The sequence below is a fragment of the Glycine max genome, chromosome 15 (genome assembly GCF_000004515.6).
Source record: "Glycine max cultivar Williams 82 chromosome 15, Glycine_max_v4.0, whole genome shotgun sequence".
Classification (NCBI taxonomy): domain Eukaryota; kingdom Viridiplantae; phylum Streptophyta; class Magnoliopsida; order Fabales; family Fabaceae; genus Glycine; species Glycine max.
The window spans coordinates 48,550,803-48,565,304 of NC_038251.2; the positions used below are offsets into that span (position 1 = coordinate 48,550,803).

At 32.9% G+C, this 14,502-nt stretch overlaps 2 protein-coding genes across 4 annotated transcripts; both read right to left on the reverse strand.

Moving 5' to 3' along the window:
* Nucleotides 1-686: 686 nt before the first annotated feature.
* On the reverse strand, nt 687-7,360 carry LOC100808323 (cytochrome P450 72A68). Its single transcript, XM_003546703.5, has 5 exons — nt 6,971-7,360; nt 3,543-3,760; nt 2,263-2,507; nt 1,394-1,787; nt 687-1,316 (listed from the first exon to the last, which is right to left on the reverse strand). The coding sequence occupies exons 1-5, from the start codon at nt 7,242-7,244 to the stop codon at nt 885-887; spliced, it is 1,563 nt and encodes a 520-aa protein (XP_003546751.1). The 5' UTR covers nt 7,245-7,360; the 3' UTR covers nt 687-884.
* Nucleotides 7,361-7,885: 525 nt separating this feature from the next.
* Nucleotides 7,886-13,908, reverse strand: LOC100808851 (cytochrome P450 72A68). 3 transcript variants are annotated; one of them, XM_006598074.4, is made up of 5 exons: nt 13,539-13,908; nt 10,435-10,652; nt 9,469-9,713; nt 8,591-8,984; nt 7,886-8,515 (listed from the first exon to the last, which is right to left on the reverse strand). In XM_006598074.4, the coding sequence occupies exons 1-5, from the start codon at nt 13,810-13,812 to the stop codon at nt 8,084-8,086; spliced, it is 1,563 nt and encodes a 520-aa protein (XP_006598137.1). In that variant the 5' UTR covers nt 13,813-13,908; the 3' UTR covers nt 7,886-8,083. The 3 variants fall into 3 exon arrangements, with proteins under 3 accessions (XP_006598137.1, XP_025981751.1, XP_040865415.1); XM_026125966.2 differs by lacking the exon at nt 13,539-13,908 and adding an exon at nt 12,058-12,762; XM_041009481.1 differs by lacking the exon at nt 13,539-13,908 and adding an exon at nt 11,680-12,044.
* Nucleotides 13,909-14,502: the final 594 nt, after the last annotated feature.

Below are 14,502 nucleotides of genomic sequence, written 5' to 3' on the forward strand. Positions count from 1 at the left end.
TTTAAAAATTTAAATCAATCTAAATTTACTTATTTGAGTTTTTCCCATTTATCGGAACTAATGCGATAGCAAAATGTAATTTTAAAAACTAAACTAACCTCGTACCCCTAATTCTAATATCATTGAGATGTACTAGTTTAATTTATTAAAAAATAACGCCTCTGATACTATATATAAATAACAAATGATATTTTTTTATTCTAATTATAAGTAACAATTCTAGTTTTAAACTTATTCAAAGTTAAATATTTTTTTATACTCTTAATTTATTTTTAACTCTATTTATTAGACACTCACTCATTAGACTATGAATATTAACATTAAATAAAATCATTATTTATAATATTTAAATTTAAGGATTCTTTTAAAATAAAATTTAAATTTATGATAATATTAGATATGATCACCATTTACTTTCCTTGATGTTGATAACTTGTACTAATTAATATACTGGACCAGAGGTAATATTATCTAATGCTATTAAAACAATGTTACCATGAAACACGATTCATCTTCTCTCTTCTCTCGTGCTTCGTTTCCCTCAAATACACACCTAAAATACACTATATTGTATTTATATTATTAGTGTTGGGTTGACTTTGGAGAAATAGAGGTTCGAGCATTTGAACTCTCAATATTGAATCAACAATATTTAATTATAAGAATATCATATTTGGCTGTATATCTTAGTATGAAATCACATTTATTTCTTTGTCTATTCAATTACAAAGTTACAATTCAACAAAAGATATAAACACACAAACATGTAAATGAAAGTAATTAAACATATGACAGGATCTAAGAAGTGATCATTTTGGTAATAAAGTATAAGCTTTACCGTAGTTGTGTACTATAATCACACAATAAGAGTCTACTATTTTATTTCATATTGTGACTTTACGTAGAATGATATGAGCACCATACTGTGGCTGAATAGTAATCAACGCAGTTGGAGCATGAGCATATGCTGGAGAAAGTTCAAATGAGAAATGCTGCAAAATCATTGACAAAGCCATCTTTGCTTCCAATAAGGAAAAGTTTTGTCCAATGCATATTCTAGGACCCCATCCAAATGGAAAAAATGAAACCCTACCATTTGTTGCTTTTAGAACTCCTTCGGAAAATCTCTCAGGATTGAACTGTTTAGCATCTTCACCCCAGAATTTGCGATCATGGTGAATCAAAATTGTTGGAAGTAAAACATGTACTCCAGCTGGTAATGTTAGGGTTCCAAGTTTCACATCCTTTTCAATAGATCGAGTCATCCCAGCTACCGGAGGGTATAATCTAAGAACCTCGTACAAAATCATAGTGACCTGTTACCAAAAAGATTTGGGGTAACTATTAAGGGCATACTATATATGTAGTATTAAGATAGTAATATGATACTTACAATCTTTAGGCGACTTAACCCATCAAAATCTGGTTTTTGGTATCCAAAGACTTGAAAGACTTCCTCCCTTGCACGTGCTTGCCAATCAGGGTACCTACTCAATAACACCATTGTCCAAACAAGCAAAACTGAGGTGGTTTCCTGTCCTGCAAAGTAGAATAGCTTGCATTCCTCGATTACTTCTTCAAGACTCATTCCAACATTCTTATTGTTTCTGTTTCCATGTTCTTGAATTTCCTTGTGATTGGACTCCAAAAGTATACCTAATAGGTCATTCTTAGTGGCTTCACCCGCCTTCAGTGCCTTCTCCCTCTTGTTAATCATATCCTTGAGTGAAGCCTTTATATCTCTGTCAATTTCCTTCATTCTTCTATGGGTATTAGTTGGTAGAAATCTACAAATAAACATTGTTTCATCATCCGATGATTTTTATAATACGAAGAAGATGCTTTTTCCTAACTGGATCAACAGAAGTTCTAGTGGTAGATCTAAGGATAGTAGACATAATTTTGTTCTCTAACAGTTCTAGAGGAAGAGCATATCTTCTTGCCACATAATATTGGTAAATGAATCGGCATGGTTGATAAGACAGAGATTCATAATGCTAAAATGTTGCTAGTAGTTTTACACCCCGAATGAATTTTTTTCCTATTCAACTTGCATTTGAGGAACCCCATATTCCCCTCTAAATATTCGATAAATTTGTTGTCCTATAAATTAAATTTCTTTGATTCTTATTATAAGTATTATTTGCTAATCATTGTTTCCTGCATGTAATATATGGTAAGGGTAGTTCAGTGAAACAAAACTCCTTTAATAAGCTTTATCTTGCGTTAATCATCAAATCAAACTGCTACATTATTACTTACCTCCATCCGGGGATTTGAATTTTCAATAGAACTTTAATTAAAAGTTCAGCTTGCTCTCTTTGGAGTTGAAATATTCTTCTTCCTTCTTCATAGCTACTTCCAAATGCGGATCGAGCGATAACATCACTAGCCAGATTTTGAAGGAAAGGCCATGCATCCATTTCACACGATCCCTCTGAAGACAACATGCCTTCCCATTTGCTAACCAGATCGTTGCAACTTTTGAAGAACAATGGTAACATAATCTGTGGTGTAACAATGAGATAACTTGGACTTAAAATTCCCTCGGTCAAATTAACCAGAAAAACATTCAGACCTTCAACGCATGTTGCTTATAAACCAAACCTATGTTGCTTGCAAAAGTATATGATGCACGGCATATGGTTACAGAGAAATAGCTGGAAGAATCTACTTGTCACCTCATATTTTCAAGCACCTTTTTTCTTGTCATTTTCGAAATTATGCTACAAGTGGCTAAGGATTCAAGTAATTTTTCCCAAGATTCAGTTTTTACAGCATAGTTGTGATTTGACGGGGAACAAATTACCAGATGCTTGGTAGGTTATGTCATTTTCCTCGGTGTGGATTATATGGTTGCATAGAAATAGCATCGTCTTCAAAAAAGATAGAGCAAATGCTGAATATGTGTGAGCTAACAAAATTTAGATTTGGCTATGGTTAACCGCCAAGGAGAGGGAGTTTTCATTTTCTTTATATCAACTGCGTATATGGATTGAGGTATCCCTTGTACTCCAATTTATTATACTAGATTATAGGCCAAAATAAAAAGTTTGGCCCCATAAAATGAAAAGGTTTCACTTTGGTCCCTCAAAGTTTGTCTATTGTACCAAATTGGTTTTTCTATTAGTTTGTCACACTAATTTAGTCAACTTAGGAACACATGGAAAACGGTGAGGATACCACAGTAGCCAAAATTGACACCCATTGTGCATGCCATAAACTGACGAAAGGACCAATGTGGTCTACCATAGACACCATAAAGGACCAAAGGGAAACTTTATAAACCTAAAGAACCAAATTGAAACCAAAATTCTATTTTAGCCTAGATTATGCTGTATTCCATTATATTAAGTCTTTGCTGATAAAAAAACATGTTGCATGCCAAACCTATGTTGCATTTCTAGGGAGAGTAAATTTTTCCTTGCAATAGAAAAACAAGTAACAAACACACACAGATACAAAATCCAATTCCCTAGTTTCTTTCTGATAAGTTTTCAAACAGAACACATATCTATATCTAGCAAAGCCAAGCAACTAACCTTCAATTTTTCTAAATTAAAAGCAGGGTTGATTATCCTTCTGTGCTTACTCCACTTTTCTCCTTCATAGCCTGCTAGTCCAGTCGCTAGTAACTTGACAAGTGGATTCATATTAGGCTTTGGGAAGTCATAGATCTTGTTAAATACATCTTTAATTTGCTCCGGATCTAAGATGGTCACTCTTGGTATTGGTCCTAACCAGATAAAAGAATTCTTACCTGCATTCAATTGACAACTTTATAAGAAGGTTTATTGAACAGTTAAACTAAAATAATGGAAAAAAAATTAAGAATTAAAGAGAATAGGAAACTATGTGTAATATTCTAATTTGAGATGAATTACAAACCAAGGGAACCTTTTGGTACATGATAAATCCACTTCTCAAGTGTATTTAGAAAATAAGCATAATACAATATATTTATTCCTATAGTTTGCATAATCCATCGTCATATCGATTAGATTAGATTTCCATCATATTCCATACTAATTTTATCAAAATCTTGTAAATTGGTTAATGCAGAGAGAACATATGGAAAGAAAGGAAGCAAAGTGATGAAATTGATTACTGGACTCGTAGCATATACACACCAATATTCTGTTGTGCCCGTACTGAAGTTGCTTCAAGTGGATTTTGATTGTGCTACATCAGCTAGCATGTGCACAACGGTTATTTATTGTGTACATGTTCAGATCAATGAAAGGAAAATGAGCTACTAGAGTAGCAGTGTGTATTAACACATTCTTCAGTGTGTGCACAACGAGAGCTAAAATAAGAGGCTGATGCACTGCACCTTCATTGTGTACGTACCCAGTTATTTTTGTGCGCATGCTTGGTTCTTATAAATAGATTTCTTTAGCGAATTTTGGAAAGTTTTGTCTTGTTTGAGCAGCAATCAAGAGGGACTCTTGGGTTCTCTGATTTTGGGGCTGGACCTAATAGAATTATAGAAACAAGAAATTTCTTCAAATTTGTGCTGGCTAGGATCTCTAACTTCTCTTCCTTTGATTCCTCTTCCTTTTCTTTTCCTTTGCTATGTTTTGCTGCGTTTAGATATGTTATTCATTGCCTCTGTAATTTTGTCATTCATAGAGTGATTTTAGGATTGTTCTCAAAATTGTAGAATTCAGAATTGGTAAATTGTCCTTGTCCAGATCTGAAGTAAGCTACATAATGATTGATTATGTAGGGATAGGAGTTGATTGATGTGTGATCGTTTGAATTTCTAATCCTAATACATGTCTCAGTTGATATCACCCATGGAATAAGCATGTTTGGTTGAGGGATGAGGTTTAATTACCAAGAAATTGCAACAGAACTAACTTTCTGAATTTGATCATCAATTGAAAATTGAAATCTGCATTGAGAATGCAACTGGATGCATAAGGGAAGATTAGAATAAATAGGATACTACCACCATTAAATAGTGAATTTTTCCCTGTTTTCTGAAATTCCCCCTATTTTGTGCGAATTTTCTAACTGCAAACTAAAATTTCTAGTTTAGTTGCAATTTGTCCACACTGTTAATTTCTTTAGTTCAAATTGTGAACGTGGTAATTGAGTTACAGTCCACGTAGGAATGATATTACTTTTGCAATTCGATACACTAGCCTATTACACACCACTACAGATCCAAGTATTTATATTTTCTATTTAAGGATCATTAACCATATAAAAAATTACCAAGGGCATTAGGATTAGGGTGCTGGACAGTATTGTACAAAGAAATGATTTCATTGAAAAGAAGTGTCTATCATATTGAAAGGAGTAGCTATATACTTACAGATAAAGAGATATGTCAGGAATAAAGGGTGCTATATGTTACTTGTCATTTGATTTCTCACAATGTTGAGAATCAACCAGCAAGCATGATCACCAATTCCATCATTAAGATTGAGTATCAATGGTTAATATCTATGTTTGATGGAGCAACAACAGATGGCATTCTTGCATAAACAATCAATCAATAAATACAGATGGTAGGCTATTGTGACATACAGGACCCTATTTTGTCTAAACATGCTATCATGTTTGTGGTTCTCTACAATCAGTTACCTCCTCCTGCATAAAAACTTGAAGATGTTTATGGGAAGAAATCAGGAATGTGAAGGTGGCAAACAAGGTGAAAATCTTATCCTATAGGAGTGCTATAAATGAAGAAGCAATCTATCTATATGTGATGTTGGAGCAAATACTGTAACAAATGATCATCATTTCTTACTCTGATGGAATTTGATCTGGTTTAGGGGTTGCCTCATTTATAATTTTTGATTACCTGTAATTAAGAAATGCTACAACAATATGCAAATAGTAAACTGTGCAAAAAAACTGGAGATGATTCAACTAGAGAGTTGAAAATTGACACAACTATTAGTACAAATTCACACCTAATCACCCTGCTGTAAATCCAAGATATAATCAACCCCAACCCAATAAATAAATTACCAACATAACTATGGTTTCAGAGTACTAAGAAGAAAGGCCTTAAATTATTAAATTGTTGTCTATAAAATGCTTAGACACGGTAGAATAATTAAATTCAGTTTTTTTGTTTCTTTGATATTATAATGCCATATTCTTTGGTCGTTTTTTGTATGAAAGCAGGTGTTTTTACCTTGAGTTTACAGAACAGGGAAAATTTTGTACTTACACGATAGTAGCCTTCTAAAATTTTGTTTTGGTGTTCTAAAATAGGTGTTACTATGCTATTCAAAATTGAAAGATAATTTTATACAAAAAAACTATATTACCAAGTAAACTTAAAACTAGTTATGCCATATTCTTTGGTCGTTTTTTGTATGAAAGCAGGTGTTTTTACCTTGAGTTTACAGAACAGGGAAAATTTTGTACTTACACGATAGTAGCCTCTTAAAATTTTGTTTTGGTGTTCTAAAATAGGTGTTACTATGCTATTCAAAATTGAAAGATAATTTTATACAAAAAAACTATATTACCAAGTAAACTTAAAACTAGTTCATGGTCAAATCCAAATATACTTTATTGTCATGATCAACATGACACTGAACCATGAAGCTTGTCAATTGCTAATTTTTTCCTTGTATCTTTTTCATATTTTTCTAAAAATATCTTTCGTTAAGTAATTTATTCAAACTAGTAGACTATTTTCAGTCTTTTATCTATCTAAATTTCTCTAGGTAACAACCATAACAAATAAACAATCAATTGTAGCACTTAAATGAAGTGATTTAAGGTGCACAGTGCACCCCATATGCGACTCCTCAACGACCTTGTACATAAACTAAACAAACACTACACGTTTTATAAGGAACTGTAAAACATAGTCCCTATCGAGAACATTTAATAAGAAAAGGACAAAAGGGTGCATGACCATGAATTATCAAGATAACAAAGTGTATAAAGTAAAAGGCAAACGGATGAAATTTGCAAAATAAGAAGAGCATAAACATACCATGTTTGTTGACACTATGTTGTTCATAGGAAGAAACACGTGGTATTATGTCATCAGAGAGATTCATGGGTTTGGATAAGGCTTCCTTTCTCATCTTCAGAAACTCCTTGGAGTCTCCAACAAAAAGTGTGTATGGATTCCCTTGAAGGCCTTGCTCTCTTAGCAGCTTTTCTAGTCTCTTTGGCCTCAGCCATAACCAGATCAGCACCTTCCATGCACATATCAGAGCGAGTATCAGTATCAGAGTCAGAATTGTGGCCCATGCTGCTTCCATTTCTCTCTTGTTTGGTGGGGGCAAAGACAACAGGGAAAGATGATAAAACCTGAACAAGCAAAACCAGTTGTCTTCTCATAAATTTCTGTGGCAAAAACTATGTTTGCTACACTACTCTCCAAGTTATCTTTTTGGCCTTTTCTTTGTTTTGTTTTTATTCTAATTATTCAAACAAGAAAGTACTAATTTTGTTATATTTCTATTTTGTTTGTTTTTATTTAACATTAAAAATATTATGAAATTCAAAACTTGTAATATATTTCAGGATATATTAATATGAATTTATTTTGAAGAATGCATAAAAGTATTTTATATCGTCCTTTAATTATAAATTTTTTTTTTTTTTGCATATACCATAAGTATTCTTTGCCAAAGCTTGGGCAATCTTGCTAGAGTCAGTATCACTATGAACAATAAAGATTTTTCTTAAAGTATTAGATTGAAACTATTGAGCTAATTGATCGCTTTATGTTAATATAAATTATTAAGTATGATAAGATGGTTAACTTTTATTATATTATTTTAGTTAAATTTTTCAGTAGATTCCTAAATTATTTGCAAAATTTTAAGTCCCTAAACCATGCATTGTTGGAACTAAAGACGTACGAAGTATCCAGTAAAAAATATCATATTTGGCTATATATTTATGAAGTCACTTTTCTTTCTTTGTCTCTTCAATAACCAAGTTACAATTTAACAAACATTATTAACACACAAACATGTAAATGAAAGTAAATAAACACATTTAGTACCTAAGAAGTTATTTTGTTATTACATTATAAGCTTTACTATAATCGTGTAATATTAAAATCACACAATGAAGAGCCTACTAATTTATTTCATATTGGCACTTTACGTAGAATGATATGAGCACCATACTGTGGCTGAGTAGTAATTGACATAGTCGGAGCATGAGCATATGCTGGAGAAAGTTCAAATAAGAAATTCTGTAAAATCATTGACAAAGCCATCTTTGCTTCCAATAAGGAAAAGTTTTGTCCAATGCATATTCTAGGACCCCATCCAAAGGGAAAAAATGAAACTCTTCCATTTGTTGCTTTTAAAACTCCTTCAGAAAATCTCTCGGGATTAAACTGCTTAGCATCTTCACCCCATAATTCACTGTCATGGTGAATCAAAACTGTTGGGAGGAAAACCTGCACTCCAGCTGGTAATGTTAGGTTTCCAAGTTTCACATCCTTTTCAACCAATCGATTCATCCCAATTAGCGGTGGGTATAATCTAAGAACCTCGTACAAAATCATGGTGACCTGTTACAAAAAAAGATTTGTGGTAAGTATAAGCAGCATACTATTTAGTATTGAGATAAATAATACAATACTTACAATCTTTAGGCGACTTAACCCATCAAAATCTGGTTTTTGGTATCCAAAGACTTGAAAGGCTTCCTCCCTTGCACGTGCTTGCCAATCAGGGTACCTACTCAATAACACCATTGTCCAAACAAGCAAAACTGACGTGGTTTCCTGCCCTGCAAAGTAGAATAGCTTGCATTCCTCGATTACATCTTCAAGACTCATTCCAACATTCTTACTGTTTCTGTTTCCGTGTTCTTGAATTTCCTTGTGATTGGACTCCAAAAGTATACCTAATAGGTCATTCTTAGTGGCTTCACCCGATTTTAGTGCCTTTTCCCTCTTGTTAATCATATTCTTGAGCGAAGCTTTTATTTCTCTGTCAATTTCCTTCATCCTCCTATGGGTTTTAGTAGGCAGAAACCTACAAATATACATTGTTCCATCCCATGATTTTTATAATATGTAGAGGATGCTTTTTTCTAACTCAACTGCAGTACTCTAGTGGTAGATCTATTGACAGTAAGCATAATTTGGTTCTCTAACAGTTAGAATTTTGCTATTACAAGCTGTAAATTGTGGTAGATCATATCTTCTTGCCACACAATGTTGGTAAAGGAATAGGCATGGTAGATAAGATAAAGATTCATGAATAATAAAAGGTTACTTTCTAGTAGTTCCAAACGTAATTTTTTCCTATTCAAGTTGCATTAGAGAGAAACCACATATTCCAGAGTAAATATTTGATAAATTTGTTGTCCTATAAATTATATTTCTTTTATTCTTAATATAATTATTATTTGCTAATCATTGTTTCCAGCATGAAATATATAGCAAGCGTATTTTAGTGAAACAAAACTCATTTAATAAGCTTTAGTTATCAAATCAAACTATCACAGATTAGTTACCTCCATCCAGGGATTTGAATTTTCAATATAACTTTCATTAAATGTTCAGTTTGTTCTCTTTGAAGTTGAAATATTCTTCTTCCTTCTTCATAGCTACTTCCGAATGCTGATCGAGCAATAACATCGCTAGTCAGATTCTGAAGGAAAGGCCATGCATCCATTTCACATGATCCCTCTGAAGACAACATTCCTTCCCATTTGCTAACCAGATCATTGCAACTTTGGAGGAACAATGGTAACATGATCTGTGTTGTAACATGGAAATAACTTGTAGTTAAAATTCCCTCAGTCAAACTAACCGCAAAAACATTCAGACTGCAGAGCATGTTGCTTATAAACCAAACCTATGTTGTTTACAAAAGTATATGCTTGGAAGAATCTATGGTTGCATAGAAATAGTGGGAACAATCTACTTGTCACCTCATACTTTCATGCACATTTGTCTTGTCTGTTTGGAAATTATTCTACTAAAGGTTCAAGTAATTTTGCCCAAAAACTTTAGGAGTCATTTTTTACAGCTTAGTTGCGGTCTGACAGGAAACACATTACAGGAAGCTTGGCGGGTTGTGTCATTTGCCTCGGTCTGGAATATATGGTTGCATAGAAATAGCATCGTCTTTGAAAAGGACAACACCAAGGTTGAATAAGTGTTTGAGCTAATATGATTTAGATTTTGGTTTTGTGATGGTTAACCACAAAGGAGAGGGACTTCTCTTTTTCTTTCTTTGAACTGTGTATATGGGTTGAGGTACCCCTTGTACTCCTATTTATTATATTATGTATTTACTGATATAAAAAAAATGTTGCATGTCAAACCTATGCTGCATTTCTAGGGAGAGTAAATGTTTCCTTGCAAAAGAAGGAGAAGAAAACAAACACACACAGATACAAAATCCAATTCCCTAGTTTTTTCTGACATGTTTTCAAACAACACAAATCTATATCTAGCAAAGTCAAGCAACTAACCTTCAATTTTTCTAAATTGAAAGCAGGGTTGATTATTCTTCTGTGCTTGCTCCACTTTTCTCCTTCATAGCCTGCAAGGCCAGTTGCTAGTAACTTGACAAGTGGATTCAAATTAGGCTTTGGGAAGTCATAGTTCTTGTTAAATACATCTTTGATTTGCTCCGGATCTAAGATGGTCACCCTTGGCATTGGTCCAAACCAGATAAAAGAATTCTTACCTGCATACCATCGGTAACTTTATAAGAAGGTTTAAGCAATTACACTAAAGATAAATAGTAAACGAAAAAAAAAATCAGGTATTAAAGAAAATAGGCAACTTTGTATGTGTACTATTCTAATTCAAGATGAATAACAAACCATTGCAACCTTTTGTTACATGATAATCAACTTAAGTTTATTTAGAAGGAAAAATAAGATTAATGTCATATATTTAGCCCTACATTTTGTTAGAACTTATAGGAAACGAAAAAAAAATCAGGTATTAAAGAAAATAGGCATGTACACACCAATAATCTGTTGTGCCCGTACTGGATTGATTCTAATGATTTTTTATTCTGCTACATCAGCTAGCATGTGCAAAATGGTTATTTGTTGTGTAAACGTTCAAATCAATGAAAGGAAAATGAGCTGTCAGAGTAGTAGTGGGTACACACTAATTGTTCAGTGTGTGCACAAAGAAAGCTAAAATAGGAGGCTGATGTGCTCGCCTTCTGTGTGCACAAGCCCTGTTCTTCTTGTGTACATGCTTGGTTCTTATAAATAGACGTCTTTTCTGAATTTTGGAAAGTGCTGTCATTTTTTAGCAGGAATATTCAAGAGGGACTCTTGTGTTTTCTGTTTTGGGGGCTAGGACCACATGGAAACAAGAGGTTACTTCTTCAAATTTGAGATGGCTTAGAGCTCTAATTTCTTCTCATCCCTTGACTCTTCAAATTAGCTATGTTTTTTTATGTTTTTCATTGCCTCTGTAATTTGTTCATTCACAGAAAAGTGAGAAAACACAAGAGTCCCTCTTGATTCCCTAGAATTGTTCTCACAATTGGAGAATTCAGAATTGGTGAATTGTTCTTGTCCAGATCTGAAGTAAGCCACATAATGATTGATTACCTAGGGATAGGAGTTGATTGTTGCATGATCATTTGAATTTCTAATCATTTGATTGTTCTCAGATGAATTCACCCATGGAATAAGGATGTTCGGTTGAGGGTTGGGGTTTAGTTACCAAGAAATTGCAATAGAACTAACCTTCTGAATTTGGTCATCAATTGAAAATTGAAATCTGCATTGAGAATGCAATTGGATGCATAAGGGAAGATTAGAATAAATAGGACACTACCACCATTAAATAGTGAATTTTTCCCTGTTTTCTGAACTTCCCCCTATTTTGTGCGAATTTTCTAACTGCAAATGAAAGTTTCTAGTTTAGTTGCAATTTGTCCACACTGTTGATTCTTACCTCTATATTACTTGCTGCAATTCGGTAGACTAGCCTAGCTATTACACACCATTATTGATCCAAGTGTTTTATATTTTCTATTTAAGTTAAGAATTGTTAACAATTAAAAGGAGTAGCAAAGTACTTACAGATAAAAGATAGGTGAGAAAGAAAGGGTACTATGTTACCTGATTCCTCACAATGTTGAGAACCAACCAGCAAGCTTGATCACAAATCCAATCATTAAGACTTAGTACAGTCAATGATTAATATCTATGTTTGATGGACCGACAACAGACGGCATTCTTGCCAAAGCAATCAGTCAATGAATGCATGCAGATGATAGGCTAATGCGACATACAGGATCCTATTTTGAGTAAACATGCTATCATGTTCATGGTTCTTTACAAGATACAACCAGTTACCTCCTGCATAAAAACTTCAATAAATTTATGGGAAGAAATCAGGAATGTGAAGGTGGCTTCCTAGGTGAAAATCTTAGCCTAAAGGAGTGCCACAACTACAAGAATCAATACAATATGGTGGTGTCTGTTCTATACATGGTGGTGGTGACAATATTGTAAAACTTGAGCATCTCTGCTTACTCTGTATGGACAATGGTCTAGCTTGGAGGTTGCCTCATTCGTTAAGTTTTGATTGGCTGTAATTAAGAAATGAAAGATGCAGTGGTGTTTATGGAACTACAAGGAAGATTCATATTACATTGCTCTTAATGGAAGAAGCTTACGCAATGAGAGAAAAGGATACTGTTTGTAACACCCAAGACGAATCACAATAGTCTAGTAAGTTTTGCCTATAGGTGCTGCTATACGTTTTGACCAGAACAGAAACGAAAATTAAAAAGCACTGTTACCTCACATTTTTAATGGACATCTGCAGAAATAAATACTTATTTTAATAAAATAAGCAATTTTCTGTTTTTTAGCATATTTGTCTAAATTATTTTTATTTAAGAAAACTAGTTTTCAGTTTATTTTAAGAAATCTTATCTGTTTTTTAAAAAATGTTTATTTTAAAGTATTTTTTTAAGTTTAAGCAAACTCACTCATGTAACAGAGCTTCAACATTCTACTTCTACAACTTTATTGTCAACATGACACTGAACTTTGAAACTTGGCTATTATTAAGACTATGTTTGGAATAATTTCAGCAATCCACATCTCACTATATTTTCATGTTAAAACGCAGCAAAAGCAACTGATAGTTGCATCTTTAATGCGCATCAGATCTGTGTGAACCAGAATCCAAACACACAAAAATTTTGTCCCACTAACTTTTTTCACATTTTCTTAAAGTATCTTTCATTAAATATTTTTTCATTTTCAAACTAGTAGAGCCTATTTTCACTCTTGCATCTATCTAAATTTCTACAAGCTAAGTACCAATCATAACAATTAAACGTGGCACTTTAATGAAGTGAACTAATCTACACACCATAAGCGACTCCTCGACAACCTTCGACATAAACTAAACAAACACAACACACAGTATAAGGGACTGTAAAACATAGTCACTACCTAGAACATTTATAAAGAAAAGAACTTATACATCCCAAATAAAGTGCATGAACATGAATTATCAAAATCACAAAGTGTATAAAGAAAAAGGAAAACAGATGAAAATTATAAGAGTACAATCATAAACATACCATGCTTGTTAACACTATGTTGGACATAGGCAGAGACACGTGGCACTATGTCATCAGAGAGGGTCATGGGTTTGGATACGGCTTCCTTTCTCATCTTGAGAAACTCCTTGGAGTCTCCAAAGAAAAGGGTGTATGGATTGCCACGAAAACCTTGCTCTCTTAGCAGTTTTTCTAGTCTCTTTGGTCTCAGCCATAACCAGTTCAGAACCTTCCATGAGCATATCAGAGCAAGAATTAGTATCAGTAGCAGAATTGTGGCCGATGCTGCTTCCATTTCTCTCTTGCTGTTTGCTGGGGTCAAAGACAAGAGGGAAAGATAATAAAACCTGAAGAAGCAGAACCAGTAGTTATATAAGATTTTACAGTGGCAAAATCTATGCGGTGCTACACTGCTCTCCAAGTTATCTTTCTGACCTTTTCTTTTATCTTTTTTATCTAATTATTCAAACAAGAAAGTGATGATATTTATTATGTTTTTATTATATTAGTGTTTTTATTTAATAAACTAGATACATAGTGAGATTAGTGTTTCATCTAGTAAGTTGAAAATATTATAAAAGATAAAAAAACATAGTTTTTTATGTAACAATCAAACTATTAAGAAAGTCAAAATTTGTAATAGTTTGTGTTGAGAGAATATATTAATATTGATATGAATATATTTAGAAGAATGTAAAAGAATTTTATATTATTATTTAATTATAAATTTTGCATAGTAAATGGTTAATTTTTATAACAATTTTTTAAAATTATATTTTAAACATTTTTGTTTAACTAATAATATTAAAATATTTTAAGTAGAAATCACATACGTGAAGTCCATTAAGAAGAATGATTTGTTTCCCAGGAATAGATAAGATCAATAACAGAAATTTCGAATTACAAGAAGGAAAAGTTGGTCAATAGATTTTAAAATGAAACGGTTTTATATATATATATATATATATATATATATATATATATA

Coding starts and splice junctions, on each gene's coding strand:
- LOC100808851 (XM_006598074.4), bottom strand. CDS start 13,812: ATGGAAGCAGCATCGGCCACAATTCTGCTACTGATACTAATTCTTGCT. Junction 9,714..10,434: donor TCAATTTAGAAAAATTGAAG/GTTAGTTGCTTG, acceptor GTTACAACACAG/ATCATGTTACCATTGTTCCT. Junction 8,516..8,590: donor GGTTAAGTCGCCTAAAGATT/GTAAGTATTGTA, acceptor TTTTTGTAACAG/GTCACCATGATTTTGTACGA.
- LOC100808323 (XM_003546703.5), bottom strand. CDS start 7,244: ATGGAAGCAGCATGGGCCACAATTCTGACTCTGATACTGATACTCGCT. Junction 1,788..2,262: donor ATTCAAATCCCCGGATGGAG/GTAAGTAATAAT, acceptor GTTTATTTGTAG/ATTTCTACCAACTAATACCC. Junction 1,317..1,393: donor GGTTAAGTCGCCTAAAGATT/GTAAGTATCATA, acceptor TTTTGGTAACAG/GTCACTATGATTTTGTACGA.